This window comes from Pungitius pungitius, chromosome 15 (genome assembly GCF_949316345.1).
Source record: "Pungitius pungitius chromosome 15, fPunPun2.1, whole genome shotgun sequence".
NCBI classification, from domain to species: domain Eukaryota; kingdom Metazoa; phylum Chordata; class Actinopteri; order Perciformes; family Gasterosteidae; genus Pungitius; species Pungitius pungitius.
Window position 1 is genome coordinate 1,040,300 of NC_084914.1, and position 16,685 is coordinate 1,056,984.

The 16,685-nt window shown below is 46.5% G+C and overlaps 1 protein-coding gene across 2 annotated transcripts; it reads left to right on the forward strand.

Moving 5' to 3' along the window:
• Positions 1 to 564: 564 nt before the first annotated feature.
• zmynd11 (zinc finger, MYND-type containing 11) lies at positions 565 to 14,294 on the forward strand. 2 transcript variants are annotated; one of them, XM_037457930.2, is made up of 16 exons: positions 565 to 779; positions 3,268 to 3,403; positions 7,637 to 7,796; positions 8,476 to 8,499; positions 9,859 to 10,020; positions 10,589 to 10,666; positions 10,919 to 11,011; positions 11,221 to 11,308; positions 11,388 to 11,443; positions 11,549 to 11,626; positions 11,822 to 11,940; positions 12,156 to 12,456; positions 12,756 to 12,836; positions 12,926 to 13,234; positions 13,308 to 13,493; positions 13,590 to 14,294. In XM_037457930.2, exons 2-16 carry the CDS (start codon positions 3,273 to 3,275, stop codon positions 13,710 to 13,712), a joined length of 1,989 nt encoding a protein of 662 aa, XP_037313827.2. In that variant the 5' UTR covers positions 565 to 779; positions 3,268 to 3,272; the 3' UTR covers positions 13,713 to 14,294. The 2 variants fall into 2 exon arrangements, with proteins under 2 accessions (XP_037313827.2, XP_037313829.2); XM_037457932.2 differs by lacking the exons at positions 565 to 779; positions 3,268 to 3,403 and adding an exon at positions 3,443 to 3,692.
• The last annotated feature ends 2,391 nt before the right edge of the window (positions 14,295 to 16,685 follow it).

Genomic DNA, 16,685 nt, shown 5'->3' on the forward strand with positions numbered 1-16,685 from the left:
AGATTTAGGTCAAACTGAATGTGGAACCATGTGGGTTGTGTGAACATACTGACGCCAACATGCTGAATAAACAACTTGAAAGATTTACTTTTTTGTCTTTATTCTCAGGGTTAACACAAAGTTGAAGGAATAACAATATGAAACTGATATGAGAGTATGAGTGACTCAGTTTTTCCTCCTGAAATACCTTAAAATGCAACGTTTATTGTGAGAGCAGATGAGCATCAATCAGTCAGCGTCTGTACTTGAAACTTCCCCCATTATGACACCATTATCACAGAGAATAATATCATGGTACGGAAAATACTGCAGATGATTCAACGATTAAATACTTTTCCAAATATGTTTGACAATGATATAACAATGTGCTAGTTCACAGTCATGTTGTTTGAAACTGCACATCAGAGATATTGAATTAAATAAAAACACGTCCCCGCCATACTTTGCCTCATCCTTGTCACCCTCATCCACAACCAATCCAACCAACGCAGGCAACAACCACGAGCCAATCAGAGCCATAGCAGGGTAATTCAGCGGCGTGTGACGTAGTACCGCATTTCACCGCTAGGGTTCTCCCCTCACCAGCTCCGCTCGGCTCCGTTGGCGCTGTCTGTGTTTACCTTCTAGTCCGCCGCTGCTGTCCCGTGGCCAGCTGGACACAAAACCACCATCCGCAGCCTCCCAACCAGCCCGGAAAAACACTAATGTGAGCCGCCTCGCCGTCGATCCTTCGTGGATTTCCCTGCAGCAGCTGCGCGTTGGTGACACTGTAAGCACAGGTGAGTTTGACGGCACAGGCTCAGTGACAACACTGCGGCTAGCTAAAAGCTAGCTACTAGCTAAGCGTTAGCTTAGCCGTAGCAGGCTTTCCTATCCCGTGATGGAGGACCGTGAACATGGCGCCCTCCAAAACAAACGAGCAGGTAGCTAGTTAGCCGACCGTACTGCGCTGTTCTAGTGACGGCGGGCAGAGCCTCAGGTGTACGCGGGAGACTAGCAGCTCGTCGCTGTGGTTGTAAATCTCATCTTGGTTCGCTGACAACGGGGCTAGCGTAAGTTTATCAAGCATCCAGCTAACGGAACAGTTTACACTAGCATCGCTAACAAAAAAACAACTCTACGCGACAGCCTGTCCGCCAACCACCCGCTCATTCTACGTGCTTATTCCGGGTTTTACGTGCCCCTTCATTCATACGCGATGTTCACTGGCTGGTTGTAGTTATTTGGCGCGAGTTGAATCGATCCGTTAGTCTTGACACGCTTTGGTTTGATCGTTAGCTAGCATGCTAACAGCATTAGCTAAATGTGGCTTCTCGGCTGGCTGTGCCTGTGGCCTGTCACGGCCAGCCCTCTTTGTTGCCACATCTCCGAGGGGTTTTAAATGTGACACCCATTAACGAAATGTGTTGCTACGTGTTGAACTACGGTGTCATAACGCGACGACCTCCCGTAAAAAAAGACCCGTTTACTGTGCTTGTCAGTGTCAATGCGGTGGCTATTGGCTGGCTAACGGGACTCATGCTAAACATCTGTACATCCGTCAACACTGTTCATTCAGCCAACATCCACCATCAGGGGCGATTCCGTGATGTGGAGTTTGGAGGAATCGGCGGTGTGTGGTCCCTGAGAAGACCCCCCCCCCGGGAGCAGCACAGCCCGCGTGTTCCTAATGGCCCCGGGTGTCGCACACCTTGCTTGATTGATCGCGGCGCCGTGCGAGCTCTCTGCAGGCGGAGGTGCGGCTGTGTCGCATGCACGCTGCAGGCCGGGGTGGCCATGCTGCCGTAGCATCACGGCACAGGTGTGTGGCGCGCACCCCCCCCCCCTTCTCCCTGGAGAGAATTGTTGCATTCAGTGAGGCAGCATTTCCTTCATTCAGCATATCCAGACTTTGTAGAGTCCGAAAAGGGTTGTCTTCTCCCGGATTTGTGGACGCTTTGTGATATAATTGAAAATTCAACCATTAAACCCAATCTTATAGAGATATGGCATATCCAGATGTTGACAACGTGAACTGAACGTGTAGCTCTAATATCAGATGCATCAGGCTCACATTTGTGTACTTAAACACAGGCTCAGATCTCATCTGAAGAAAAGAGATGATGAACAATCCACCTTGATAATCTCCCCTCTAAAATGGAAATCTGAACTAGTACCACTACTCAGGTCCAGATGTGTCTGCTGCCAGTGAGCACCTGCTCTGTGTTGATAGTTGCGTTACATGATTTGCTCCCTTAGCATTTGCTAAGATGTTTTTCTTTACCCGTAAACCAAACTTTGTACTAATAGCAGAAAAGTGTGGCGCCTAAACATCCTCCCGTTGACATCTGTCGCTGCCTTTTCTTACACAAAGGGCCCTAAAGTTGAGCCTCATCCAGGCGTTATTATTTTTAGCTTTGGGCTGCGATGTATGAAAGTGACGTCTGAAGTTTCGCGGATGGTTAACAGAGGACCAAAGGAAAGGTTTTGAAGCTATTCGGGGAAAACCCGGGGTGTGCCGTGCCGTTAAGAGGTTTCTTAAGAGATTGTCCTCGTCACATTTCCTTTTGTTAAGTTGTGAGCGTCCAGAACAACGCGGCTGTCCCTGAGGGAAATGGCCTGTTAACGATGTCCTCTCAATGACAACGAGACACGATTATGTCTAATAACTAATCCGTGCTCTTCAGGAGGAATATGGCCTACATGTCTGCATGTTTTAAAATAAATGCAGCGGATGTAGGACACTTTGGCACGGTTCTAAATTCATGTCTGCAGTGTTTCGTGACTTTGGCTCAGTTGGCATTAGACATCCAGCGCTTCCCGAGAACTATTCACACAGTGCAAACATGCTTTTTACACGTCGTAAAAATCAATTTAGTAGGACTCAGTTGAACAATTTTATATATATATATATATATATATATATATATATATATATAGCAGAGCAATTCGTTAAACAAGTAATCAGCTGTAATTCAATCGGCAGTAACGACAAACAGGAGGGAAAAGCTACACAAACACACATGCAATATGCAAGCAGTTGGTAAAGAGATCCTCAAGAAACACAACTGTGACTGCAACTAATATCCCTTCCACCGGTGACCCTTCTTTCATGTTTATGCCACAAGCTGAGCTGCTATGTCATCATCATAAACGCACCTTTGGTAATCTTTAACAGGTAGTACTGCTACTGGTAACGACACCTCCTGAAAAGAAAAGGAGGTCTGCATTTTGGTAGAGCAAATGAGGTCAGCTGGTTTATTTATTTTTCCGTTGTCCCACCCACAGTTGAGATGAATAAGGAAATCATGTCACGCGTGGTGAAGAAGAGGCTGGCGGACCCCAAGGTGGTCCAGTATGTGTGGGCGGCCATCGAGGTCGTCCGCAACCAGAAACAGATCGCTAACATGGACAGGATCTCCAAGTAAGTTACATCACAGCTACGATGACGATGATGATGATGATTATGATGAAGAGGATGTATCTGTCATGGTGTGTGTTGGTTCCACTAAATAACTAAAAACAACATAGATCGCTTTGGCACTTATCTACCGTGTGGAGATTTTTAAACGTGTGCCCTCTGAGCCCGGTACAGATGAGTTTAGTTCACAGCACTGAAAATGGTCGTTTGAAGAAGTCGTGTCCTGCAGGACCAGGAGGAGCATGTTGAGCCCATAAAGCCATAAAGACGTCTGCAATGCTGTGGAGGGATGGTAATGATCCGGAAACTTCGATCTCATATTCAGGGACCTCTAAGAAACAACTTAAGCGTTCAATACGTAGTGTACAAGCAAACTGTCATAGTTTGTGAACAGTTTGACTTGGCTGGCAAATGATTTACTCAAATGTAGATATTTTGGCGGCCTTTTTTCTGGAAGGGATTTATTTAACCTATTTAGAGGGTTTATGGTTTGGCCTGCTGACATGTCCTCAGGCAAGGGCTTCGTGTGCTCCGCTCTGTGACCCCCCCGCGGCACACACCAACATGCCACTCCTGAAGCTGCCCTGCACCCACCTGTGGCCTAAAAGCAGTCATTTCACAGACTTCACCTTTCTTCACACCCGGTGACTTGTGGCTGCCTGGATTTGAAGACGATCTCCTTTTACTCCGTTCACGCTCAGGATTATGGAATGCTGTTTTATTCCAAATTGAATAAATGAATGAATACACGGTAATGCATAATGACACAGTATTTCATTTCACGTTCTTATATGCAAATCAGGGGGCGTGGCTATCTATCACATTCAGAACAGACAACAGAGCCGTGTGCAAAAAAGGCTGGCTAAGGGACGTGAGAGTGTTGACATAATGGAAGACATCGGTGGGCTCCGAGATAGCATGCTAGCATTAGCGGATCAAATCGATCAACATGGGTTATCTGCAGATACTATTTTGACACATATTGAGGGTTTTTTGGAAATACGAGGGCTTGCTGTTCCCACTTCGGCAGCTCTAGACTGCGGTCAACTCAGCCGACAATTTCAGTGCACGTTTATGCTGACATTTACGGTATTTGAGAAATGGTGCTTTTGAACTTGCAATTATAGGCCTTTTACTTTGAAGAAATCTCTGTACAGTAAAAATATTGCATTTACTGTACAAGAGTAGTCAGACTGGTCCCTAACTCACATGCTTCAGTCATTGTCCAGAATATTTGATTAAATAGCTTTTATTCCGGTTACTTGCTCCATACCGTAAATGTCAGCATAAACGTGCACTGAAATTGTCGGCTGAGTTGACCGCAGTCTAGAGCTGCCGAAGTGGGAACCGCAAGCCCTTGTATTTCCAAAAAACCCTCAATATGTGTCAAAATAGTATCTGCAGATAACCCACGTTGATCGATTTGATCCGCTAATGCTAGCATGCTATCTCGGAGCCCACCGATGTCTTCCATTATGTCAACACTCTCACGTCCCTTGGCCAGCCTTTTTTGCACACGGCTCTGTTGTCTGTTCTGAATGTGATAGATAGCCACGCCCCCTGATTTGCATATAAGAACGTGAAATGAAATACAGTGTCATTATGCATTACCGTGTATTCATTTATTTAATTTGGAATAAAACGGCATTCCATACAGAATCTGGGTTAATATGTATTTAGTGCTGGCTGGTCCATTGAGGCCAATGGGGCGTGGCCCCACCTTGAGTGATGGGGGAAAAAGAAAAAATATATATAATTTTTGTTTATAATAAAAATACATTTTTACAAATAGTCAATGCTTGTGTTGTTGGAACATGGATTTTATACCTAGTAAATTAAGAACTGCGCTCTCACTTGATTGCATGTATCAGCTGTTTCATCTCGGGCTGGGTCCCAAATGAGAGAGCCAATCACTGATAAAGTTAATGAGTGACATTAGAATTTCAGTGTACAATGAGATACATTGATGTACTATGGGTACATTTTCTCCTCACAACTGGGCCCAGATCAGCCGGACCGGTGTGAAGGGAAAGCCGCACATCTAAGTAAAGATGTAAGAAATACAATTTTTGTTGATTAATATTGTCAAATGTAACTACATGTGCATATGTGAATACAATTTTAGTAGAATAACCGAACGTGAGACAGTGCTCATTTTTACAGTTTGTTTGGGGGGGGGGGGTGGGTGGGGGTGGGGAGAGGGGGACTGGGATTGAGAGCTCACCTCTCTGTCAGCTGTCCGCTGTCGCAAGAGCTTCTCGGTGAGCCTGTATCAGGCATCACGTATCAATGGGCATGCATACTCAACTACAGTCCCCACTTTGTGAGGAACCTGCATGAGGCACAGTCCGCGTCACTGAAAGTGAGCCTGTAGTAGGAACAGAATGCGTCACCAAGAAGAAGCAACCCGCGTCAGAGAGGAACCCCCGAGCTCAACCTGTATGCTTAATAACAACCCTCATTTCTAATGGTCCATAGTTGACTCGGTCATGGTGCACCCTTGTTATGTTTTTTTTAACTGGCTATTCTGAGGTATGGGAGCCTGTCCCTGGCTTTTTGACGTCCCGGACACCGGTTTGCAACATGAAATTGGTTTAGTTTTCATGTTTTGCGGTCTGAAAAACAAGCCAAAGCTGCCCCGTTGCATTGTGGGTAAATTACCTACCGCCGCGTAAACGCATATTTTTTACAAATTATCAAGACATATTCATTTAAAAAATCCCTTTGCTCAGTTCAGGTGCTGATTGGTGAGGTGCCCCCGGATTAAATCACATTTGTTCCTGCCACAGTGGTGATTATACGACTGTTTGTGAGTTTTGTGTTGTTAGCATGAAATACGAGCCGTTAGCTTGTTTTGTTATTTTTTGAAAGGACGCGTTCTATTGAATGGAATTGTCGTCAATACGTCATAGAGCGTCATGTGGGTGCAGTACCGTCTTCAACCACAGCGAAGTTGCATTGGGCTGGTGGCGCTCTTTCATAATAGATAGATGGATACCTAGATGTATTACACTGCATTTCCTGTGAGAGCGAAACAAATAAGATTGTTATCCTTTTATTCACAACTATCTTTTGTTTTGCAATAAATGGTAATTATTGACCTACAAATTAGTATTGCGTTTCCTTTCCAGCTTTGTTTTAAATCATTCTGGGATGTTTTTTGAAATTGATTGGATAGTCTTATGTAGGAAATTTTCCACCAGCCACCTCTGGTATCAACACACTATCTTCACCGTATTGTTTTTTCTTTATTTACTTTTACTGAAGACACGCTGGTTGGATTTGAATTTGAGGAAAGAAAAAAATAACGGTAAGAAAGAAACTTAAAAGGGTTTGCTTTCAATCAATAAATAAAAATGATGCAGAAGTGGGATGGATCTGTTTGGAAAATATGGAAGCTTCCCTGTTCTTTGATTGGTGATGAGAGCTCCTTCCAGTCACACAACATTAACGTCATCCTCCCACCTCAGCTGCCGCTTCCTGTCGAGGCACGCGTCTGCCGTTTGTGATCCTTGGCGCTTGGAATGCGTTGCCGGACTCGTCCGCTGGAATGATGTCTGGTGGGCGTGTGAGCCTGGCTACCTCGCTGCACGCCGCCCAGACGCTGCACTCTGCCGCAGAGACTCTGCTGATTGGTGGAGACCAGGGCCGAGAAAGCTCAGACGAGGCCCCGGGGCGACCCACGAGGCCGCGTACCTCTCTCTCGCTCTCAATAAGCACATCGGCTGCTGTTCCTGCAAATCAAACTATGCACATTCCTAAACAAAGTAGTAAATAGAGACACTCCTGTGCTGTTTGGACCCGAGCTCCCCGGTGTGATGTATTTAAATGTTTCACCTTGTATCCCGGCGCTTTAGTCAGAACGTCTGCTCTGATCTCACTTCGCCGGCCTCCCATCCGGGCCTCGGGTGGTGTGGGGGCGTAGTTCATGGAGCGCTGCGTGATGGTTTGCTCTCTAGCTGCCGATCACGTGTGCGGTGGTTGGAGTGTCGCGTCGTCTGGGGGAAAAAAAGCCCAAATCTGTTTGGTTTTGTTTTTTTGAGGTTGCTTGGTCTCAAAATAATGCCAATTATTAAAATGTTTGTCCTTAAACCAACTATGTCAGAGTTTAAAGTGGCGTTTTCAAAGTTAAAATTAGGCGAATAAGTTATTTTTTCATTTCTGTCAAGTAAACCAGATCATTTGTGTTACAACCCGCACACCCGCTGAATCCCTCCTCCCCCCCCTCGTGCCCAGGTACCTGAGCCGCGTGTTCAGCATGCACCCCAAGGAGACCGCCAGGCAGCTGAGCTTGGCGGTGAAGGACGGCCTGGTGGTGGAGACCCTCACCGTCGGCTGCAAAGGCTCCAAGGCCGGCATCGAGCAGGAGGGATACTGGTTGCCCGGCGACGAGATGGTGAGCTTCTCCCTCAGGGAGTCCTTTTCTCTGGATGTACCGTCGGCTTCCTGCTTGGTGGGTTGTGGAGAACTTCAGCCTCTGAGTGAGCGCACACACACGTATACGTGAATGATGGGTATCTTGCGTGTGTTTTAAACTCCTGTGAAATACAGTGGTTTGTAGTGGTTGTTGTGTAACAGACTGTCATAAGATGGCATCGTGATCCGTGCAGCTGACTGTCTGCACAGAGTTGGATAACAAGGACTTATTATATGGTCACGTTTTATGCCTTAAGGATGGTCCGGTACGCAGCCCCCCCCCGTCACTTCTGTCCTGCTTAATTAACCAAGCTACAAGAGCATCATCAGTGGAAGACATGTTTCGTTGTGTTATGGACGAAATGATTACAATGTGTGGCGACGTTGTCATGACGATGTAACAAAACATTCATTGTTTTCCATATTCCGTCACTATCAGAAAGACCGATGGTAGAAAATCTCCATCCAGCTTCCAGGGGCACTTCTATGAAGTACATTTCATTGATGGCACTTTTACACTAATCGTAGAGATGGATTCATTTCCGTTCTGATCCCTTTTTTTCTAGCCGTGGAAGGTAAATAATGGCGATCCGATTTGTCCCTAAACGCAGCATCATGTCCTTCCTGCTTTCATATAAATGAATCATTTGCACCCACAGGATCCGCGAGCCGAGGGGAACAAGGTAAGGACTGAATTCTTATTACCACTTTCTAGGTTTGTTACCTCCCGCCTCTGCGCTCCCCCACAGAACATCCCCCCCCCCCCCCACCCACACTTTGTTTTGTTGCTCAGGAATGAAAGGAAAAAGGCTTTTGTGGCAGGAGAGAGAAACTCGACGTAAACCCAACGATTACAAGCTAAAGCTAAAGAAACGTTAAATTCCAACAAGTTTATTTCTCCTCTGATCCCTGAAAGTTCTGCTGTGGCTCGTGTTCCACCAGGCGGCCCCCCAGCAGTGAGGAGCAGACTGTTTGGCTCTGAGAAAGAAATGATTTATTTATTATGTCGCTTCTATAAAGCTGCAAAAGGAAAACAAATACATTTTTCTGTCTAATTACATTTTCATTGACTTAAAACAACAAAGTAACATCTTCTACTCTTTGACAGCTGCAATTAAACATTTCCTGGTTTAATTTGTGTTAATTAGCCAACCAGTGACTTGATGACAGAAGGCTGAGGCCAAAGTGAACCTTTCAGCAGACTGATACCAAACCGACTAAATGATGCTTAAAGTTATTCTTCGTGTTGCTTTTACTCTCAAAATATAACTCAAATAAAACTGGTTTTGTACCAATATTGTTTAAAGCTAAATGAATTACTTTCCAGCACCTTCTTATGAACTCAAATAATTTGAGGCTAATTCTCTGATTATTTTCAACATTGACTTAAAAAAACAATTATGATTTATTATTTAATGATTAAACTGTTTTTGATTGATTCGAGAGCCGATGTTTGGAGCCGTAACTCAAACTCCTCAGACACCAAACGCTGGTTTGATGTCTGACGCTCTGTAATAAATGACCACATCCTCATCTCAGCGTTATTTCAAAGCCATTATTTCAGGGCGTTGGTGGTTGATGTGATTACAAGATCTCAGAGTGACTCGGTCCGGGTTATTTGTGACAAACAGGCGACTCTTTTGCTGAAAAAGATTATTATCATTAAGTTTATTTTTCATGGTCTTCGCAGCTTGAATTCGAGACGCTTTGTTTCTATGAACTCGATGCTTTCAACACCTGCTGTTGTTTTATTTTCTTAATATGTTTACTTTTCCATCATTTATTACAACAGTTTTACTGAAGTTTATTATTTTAAATACATGAGAAGAATTATAAATAATTAACTACATTTTCTGGGGGGGTTAAAAAGCTTCAGTAATCGTACGAGCCTCAAAACACTTTACATTTGCCAAATGTGAGTAAGAGGATGAGTTCAGAACCCATCAGGCTGCTTTAGAAGGTGGTCCCCCCCCCCCTCGAACCCCCCTGCTGTTGGGGGAGGGTCAGCGGGGGAGTCATCCTGCCTTGTCTCCCCCACACAGGAGTGGGAGGCGGAGAGCCACGACTGGTACTGCTTCGAGTGCCACCTGCCGGGCGACGTGCTGTCATGTGACAACTGCTTCCGGGTTTATCACCTGAAGTGTCTGTCGGAGGAGTTCAAGCCCCGAGACGCAGGCTCCCACTGGCAGTGTGTGGTGTGCAGGGTAGGTGGACTGTGTGTGTGTGTGTGTGTGTGTGTGTGTGTGTGTGTGTGTGTGTGTGTGTGTGTGTGTGTGTGTGTGTGTGTGTGTGTGTGTGTGTGTGTGTGTGTGTGTGTGTGTGTGTGTGTGTGTGTGTGTGTGTGTGTGTGTGTCTGATCCCATCATTAAGCCTTTCTAGTCTCACTCTTGCCCGTCTCTTCATGACTGACATCTTCAGAGAGCTATCGGGGGGGTTCTTTGGGGGCCTCTGATCCTGTTGCATCGGCAGCAATCTTTCCCTGATGGGGGGGGTCATTTAATTAACCTCGTAATATTCAGACAGGGACGAATGAGTGGAGAGTTTCTCTTTTCTCTCCCAGCACAAGAAGAGCTTTGTGAATATTGTGCATAATATTCTTGCTCATTTGTCCTCTTTTCACCTCCTGTCTCTTCTTGCTGGTCCCTTTGTGTGTTTGTGGTGCGTTCGAGGACACTGCGTTCTTCCCGTATGAATATGCATTTAAACTGTGCATCGCAGCATTTCGGTCCCAGATCAGACTCGAGCTCATCGTTGCCGCTCTGTGTCCTGCAGGGCAGTAAAAAGAAGAACCTGAACAAGCAGGAGATGAGTAAATACCTGCGTTTCATCGTGCAGCGGATGAAGGAGAGGGTGAGAACAAACGTTTATTTCCACCCACACGGCAAACTTTAGTTCTGCACAACGTAAAACCTGCATTTCTCTACTTCTCTCTTGATTTATTACCTCAGTAAATATTGTTCATTTAGTGATTGATGGTCCATTTAGAGTCAAACAGACCACAAGGCTACACTACACTGATCACTTCACCTGGCTTTCATTGCTGCAGCTACATTATGCTGAAAGTGGTGTTAAATCCCCCCCCCCCCCCCCCCGTGTCTGCAGGCGGTGGACCTGAACAAGAAAGGCAAAGACACCAGACACCCCATGTACAAACGGCTGATCCACACGGCGCTGGAAGTGTCAAACATCCACGAGGTAACCATGGCTCCGCCCCCTTTTCCACACTATTTATGTGTAATTTCATATTCATATATAGATATCCTTGTTGTTTAGCCTTAAACCCTGATACAAGTCCCCTGTTTGATTAAAATCCAGCTGCACGGATTCTTTCCAGTTTAAAAAACACTTTCATTGTTACTGAGGAACCTTTGTTTATTTATTACTTATATCGCTCTTCTTCTCAGAACCTGTCTGAAGGAAAGTATAAAACCTTTGAGGAGTTCAAAGCCGATGCTCAGCTGATCGTTCACAACACAGCCATCCTGTACGGAGGTGGGGCTGCTTTCTGTGCTTCCCTTCAGTAACTCGCTGTGTGTTCGGCCTCTTTGTAAAGTCTGTCCCTGCCTCTCAGTTCACAGCGACCAGGCGGAGATCGCCCGGCTGCTCTTCAGCGACACGTGCCACGAGGTAACATCGAGTTTACCCCCCCCCCCCCCCCCCGGCTCATTGACCCCCTACCCTGATGGTTTCTGTCCTTTCACCTGTTGCTGCTTCTCTTCTCCTCTCTCCCAGCTGAATGAGCTGCTGCTGTGTAAGAACTGCTTCTACCTGTCCAACGCCCGGCCGGACAACTGGTTCTGTTACCCCTGTGTGAGTAGAGCCCCCCCCGCCGCCAGCCCCCCCCCCCCGCCGGGCCCCCCCTTCGCCGGGCCCCCGCTGCCGGGCCCCCGCCCAATGGCAGCTGCTTATTACCAAACAACTGAAAGCAATTGTCACACAATACATGACCTACTTTGTGTGTGTGTGTGTGTGTGTGCCCCCCCCCCCCCCCCCCCCCCCCCGCAGACCCCCAACCACGACTTGGTCTGGGCCAAGATGAAGGGATTCGGTTACTGGCCGGCCAAAGTCCTTCAGAGGGACGACAGCCAGGTGGACGTCCGCTTCTTCGGCCACCAGCACCAGAGGTAGGAAGTCACCTGTGATGATGTCATCGTCACCTGACAGCATCTTTGTTCAATCAGCAAGCTACTTTATATGTTATCATGTTAAACTGTGACATTAATGACAATAAAGTACCGCCTCTCGTTGCTATGCAACAGACAAACAACCACATGGCTTTGGTATCCGAGCTTCATGGCGTCCACCTCATTTGCCCCCCCCCCCTCCCCCCCCCTCACAGAGCGTGGATCCCCGCTGACAACATCCAGGACATCAAGGTGAGCGTCCAGCAGCTGCAGGTGAAGCGCAGCAGCGGCTGGAAGAAGGCCTGCGAGGAGCTGGAGTTGTACCAGCGCTTCCTGCGGGAGGGACGCTTCTGGAAGACCAAGATGGAGGAAACCACCATGACCTCGCACCCGCCTCTGCAGCAGAACCAGAACCAGAGTCCGCTGCAGGAGGGCAGCGGGAGGACGGACAGGCTGGAGAGGACGGACGAAGCCGAGTCCAGCATCTCGTCCACCAGCAACGAGCAGGTCCGACAGGTCAGTCCTTTACTGCACGCGTGGTGCTGACCTTTAGCGAGTTCTGTCCGAGCGGGATTCTCAGAAACACATCGACACCAAAGTTCTGCACATCTTAGATAAACTGTGAGGGGGAAAAGAGAACTGAAGTAGTTAAATGCAGCAGACGGCGCCACCCGGTGGCTGCTTGTGTTCCTCATCTGTCGATAATACAGATAAACCTCTTTTTAACGTTGTTTTTAAACATTTTATCAACAAGCTTTAGTTGCTTTAAATAATTTACCGTTTTCTCACACATCTTTCTTCTTCTCTCCCTGCAGCTCAAAGGCAGCACGGAGCCCAAGGCCAAGAAAAGCCGGCGCTCTCAGCCTGAAGTGGTGACGCCCAAAGAAGAAGCCAGCGTGAGTTTTTACAAACACTTGTCCCTAAAAGGCCTGAGACACGCCCCCTTCATCCTCATGAACGCATGCACGCCGTGTCCGTCCTGCAGCGCGTGCTGCCCTGCTCGTCCCTCCACCAGGACCCGGAGCCCGAGGTGGAGGCGGTGAGCTCCAGCCAGGAGATCCCGGTGTCCTCGGCGCCGCTGCAGCCCGAGAGGCTGTCGGTGTCCACGCAGACCAAGAAGGCCGGGGGGGGGTCGCCGCGCACGCTGCACCGCGGCACCCAGACCAGCAGCGACGGCACCTGCCAGAACATGTGCCACGAGAAGTACACCAAGGTCTTCAACGACGTCAAGGAGATGATGAAGGCCGACAACAAGCGGGAGACGGAGAGGGTGGTCCGGGAGGCCCTGGAGAAGGTGCGTTTGGGCTTTCAAAGATGGAGGCGGAGGTCCGTATATCTGCTCCTATTAAACCCCCCCCCCCCTTCAGCTCCGGGCCGAGATGGAGGAGGAGAAGCGGCAGGCGGTGAGCAAGGCGGTGGCCGGCGCTCAGGGGGAGATGGAGCGCAAGTGCAAGCAGGTGAAGGAGAAGTGCAAAGAGGAGCTGGTGGAGGAGGTGAAGAAGGTGGTGGCCCAGAACAAGCAGCTGATGTCCCAGACCAAGAAGAAGCAGTGGGTGAGTCCTGGGGCGCCGCGCTTGTTTTCATAGTCTCAGTTTGTTGGTGAAATGACCGTGTTTGTTTGTTTGTTGTTGTTGTTGTTGTTTGTTCAGTGCTATAACTGCGAGGAGGAGGCCATGTACCACTGCTGCTGGAACACCTCGTACTGCTCCATCAAGTGTCAGCAGGAGCACTGGCACGCCGACCACAAACGGACCTGCCGCAGGAAGAGATGAACAAGCCCCGCCCCCCCCAGCCCCCTCCCCTCTTTGACCTTACACGGCACGCCATTGGCTCTCGCCCACTCCTCTTCCTGTCCGTCAGTGTACCACACACACACACACACACACACACACACCAGAACTTTGTCCACCCGACGTTTCCTGCGTAAAAAGAGCAATTTGTTACCTTTTTATTCTTTGTATTATTTAATATACCCACTGTACTGATATCTATATTATTATTATTGTTGTTGTTCTTTTTTCCTCCTGAACAGAAAACGGCTCAAAAGGGTCCTGGTTTGATTTTTATATCGTATTCTTTTTACTTAGGAGCGTCGGCTGAAGACATTTTATCACCCAAACAACTCAAAGTAGTATTACATCATCAAACTACTGCTCCTGCATGAGAATAATATTGTGGGGGGCGTGTTTGTATTATTTTTTTTTTGGGTGGGGGTCATTCTGCCATCGCACCTTTTTTTAATCGTTTCTACCTAAAGTCGCGTTTTCCTGGAGTCACGTATTGGGGACAGGGTCAGAGCGTCGGGCGCCAAGAACAAAGCTTTCCTTCATTATCCCACCCCCCCCCCCCCCCCCCCCCCCCCCCCGCGCGTCCTGCTACAACCGCAAACCCACTGCACACAGATCTCTTCACAAGCGTCGAGAGGACAAAAGAAGCCTTCTGGTGATGGATTGAAATAGTTTTATTTTTTTCTAATGTGATTACAAGTTAAGAACAGGTCACAGTTATTGATTATTAAGACTAACGAGCCCCTCTGACAGGTTGGTGTGTTGTTGTTGTTGTTGTTGTTGTGATGCACCGTTTGGCCACTAGAGGCAGACGTGCACCACCACCGTGTCACAGTATCTGAACTAATGTACGAGTTATGAGCCACAGCGAGAATGACTCCGGAGGAGAAACCACTCGGATGCTTTCTAAAGGCTGTGCTTGGTGCTCGGTGCATGTTCATGGTTTCATAGTTTTATCCTCTTTTTTTAAAAAAAGTTTCTTTAAATAAAACAAACGGGGGGCGTTTTAGTGAGCGATGACGGATGGACCAATATAAAACATTATGCAAAATGTGAAGTGAAGTGAAGTGGAACTTTTCTACCTGCACTCGGAGCCTCGATGGAGTAAAAAAAAAAAAGGTGCTTGGAATTGTTTTTTATTTTTAAGGTGGCGATAAAATCGCCGGCTTTTGATTTTCCTTTTGGAGAAGTGAGACACTTTTAAAGTTTGTCGACCGCTTCGTCGGTGATGACGGTGTCAGATCCGGAGACCCTCCCCCCCCCATACCCCCCCCATACCCCCCCCCCCCCCCACACACACACACACACACACACGCACATTGCTGTTGAGTCAATCCGTGCGTCTTTTTAACGTGTGACAAATAAAATACGGTAAATTCTCCGAGTGGGCGGGATGTTTTTTTTATCCACTTCCCCTAAAGAAAGGACTATTTTTTTAATCATCTTGCTTCTTTTTGCTGTAAATGACAGTTTAAGGCTTCATGTGCAACTACCACAGGACATCACTACGTAGTATTTGTACCATATGTACTACATGATAATTGACCTGGTGAAAAGGTACAGTTACTCCGTGTTTTTCAATGTACTCGTGTATTCATGTTGGATGGCTTCATGCTGATGCAGAGAGGAAACCTGATCGTTTTATACCGTCCGTGTGCAAAGAAATAACATTCAAAGTGTGAATTTCTAACCCGACTGGCCATTAAGCTCAATGTGAAACTCTTGATGTTTGTTTCACGTTATTGATCTGATTTTATTCATGTGTTCACTGCTGGGTGGTTTTTAAACAACTTCCTTTGTCCGCTCAACGGCAAATAATCCGTTTTACATCGATATAAAATGGCATAAACATTAAAGTGCAAGTTTTGAGAAGCTAGAAAAATCCGATCTATTTTGATTTGATTAATGGCTCGTTTCACCAACAGGAAGTGAAGCAGCATTGAAACAATGTTGGTTTTGGTCTTTCCTTTTTATATATTTATATAAATATATATACACACTATAAATTCCTGTGTTTCTGGGTCCTTCATGAAGTTTATTGTGCATCCCAGAACCCGTTTCCTCTACATGGAGGGATAAATATGGATTAAAGCGTTCCACTCTGACAGAATTTACGGCCTTCAAAGCATGTCACCTACTCGTCGCCATGGAAACTCATTTAAGTGTATCACTTTACGATGTAACATGTTGCTGTACAGTTTGACCTGCTGTCGTCATCCTTCTCTCTGTAGCCGTGTAAATAAGCTCCTCCCTCTCCCCCCCCCCCCGAAATGTCTCCTCGAACACTCGACCCGACTGCTGCTCTAGTTTTGTACAATGTACAAGCGTTACTCCCTGACTTCAGAATACACCAACTAAACCTGTTGATCTGCTTTGTGAGGGGACGTAGTTTGTCTTCACTGTTTTTATATTCATCCATCCAGATGTAAAAAAAAAAAACACGATTTCAGAGTGAAGAGCTTTTGACGTCATTCCAGTCTGTATCTTTTGAATAGTTTGGTTTTTAATCTGCATGAGTTACGGCGTATGATTCCTTGTCTTTTATTTCTCCTCATGTGAAATAGAAAAAGACTCGTTTCTGCTCCTTCAGAGTGAAGCAACAGGAGTACATGGACAACTGTTCTTATCCCAGAGTACAAAGTACTCCAAGTACTCCTCCTTGTACTCTGAGTAGTTGTGTGCTGTGGAGGTGGCTCTTCTGTCCATATGTAAACTATTCATTGTGGCTTAACATTTTCTTTTTTTAATGCTTTAGCTAGCGATATGTATATAAATATATTCTATGTGCTAACATGGAGGAAATAAATGTATCAAGTTCTTTTGTTTCAACTTGTGTCTGAAATCATTTATTCACTCAAAGTAAAAAAGTTAAAACAAGATTTCCTTCCTCTTCCTACTTTGACTAAAAGCCTGTTTTTATTTTTAGCATTTTCTACACATGCCATCTTATTTTTAACT

What these genes read in the sequence shown, in the direction of transcription:
- zmynd11 (XM_037457930.2), top strand. Translation starts at nt 3,273, where the DNA reads ATGAATAAGGAAATCATGTCACGCGTGGTGAAGAAGAGGCTGGCGGAC. An exon ending in TGCAGCGGATGAAGGAGAGG is followed by an intron (nt 10,667 to 10,918) that starts GTGAGAACAAAC and finishes CCGTGTCTGCAG; the next exon opens with GCGGTGGACCTGAACAAGAA. An exon ending in AAGTGTCAAACATCCACGAG is followed by an intron (nt 11,012 to 11,220) that starts GTAACCATGGCT and finishes TCTTCTTCTCAG; the next exon opens with AACCTGTCTGAAGGAAAGTA.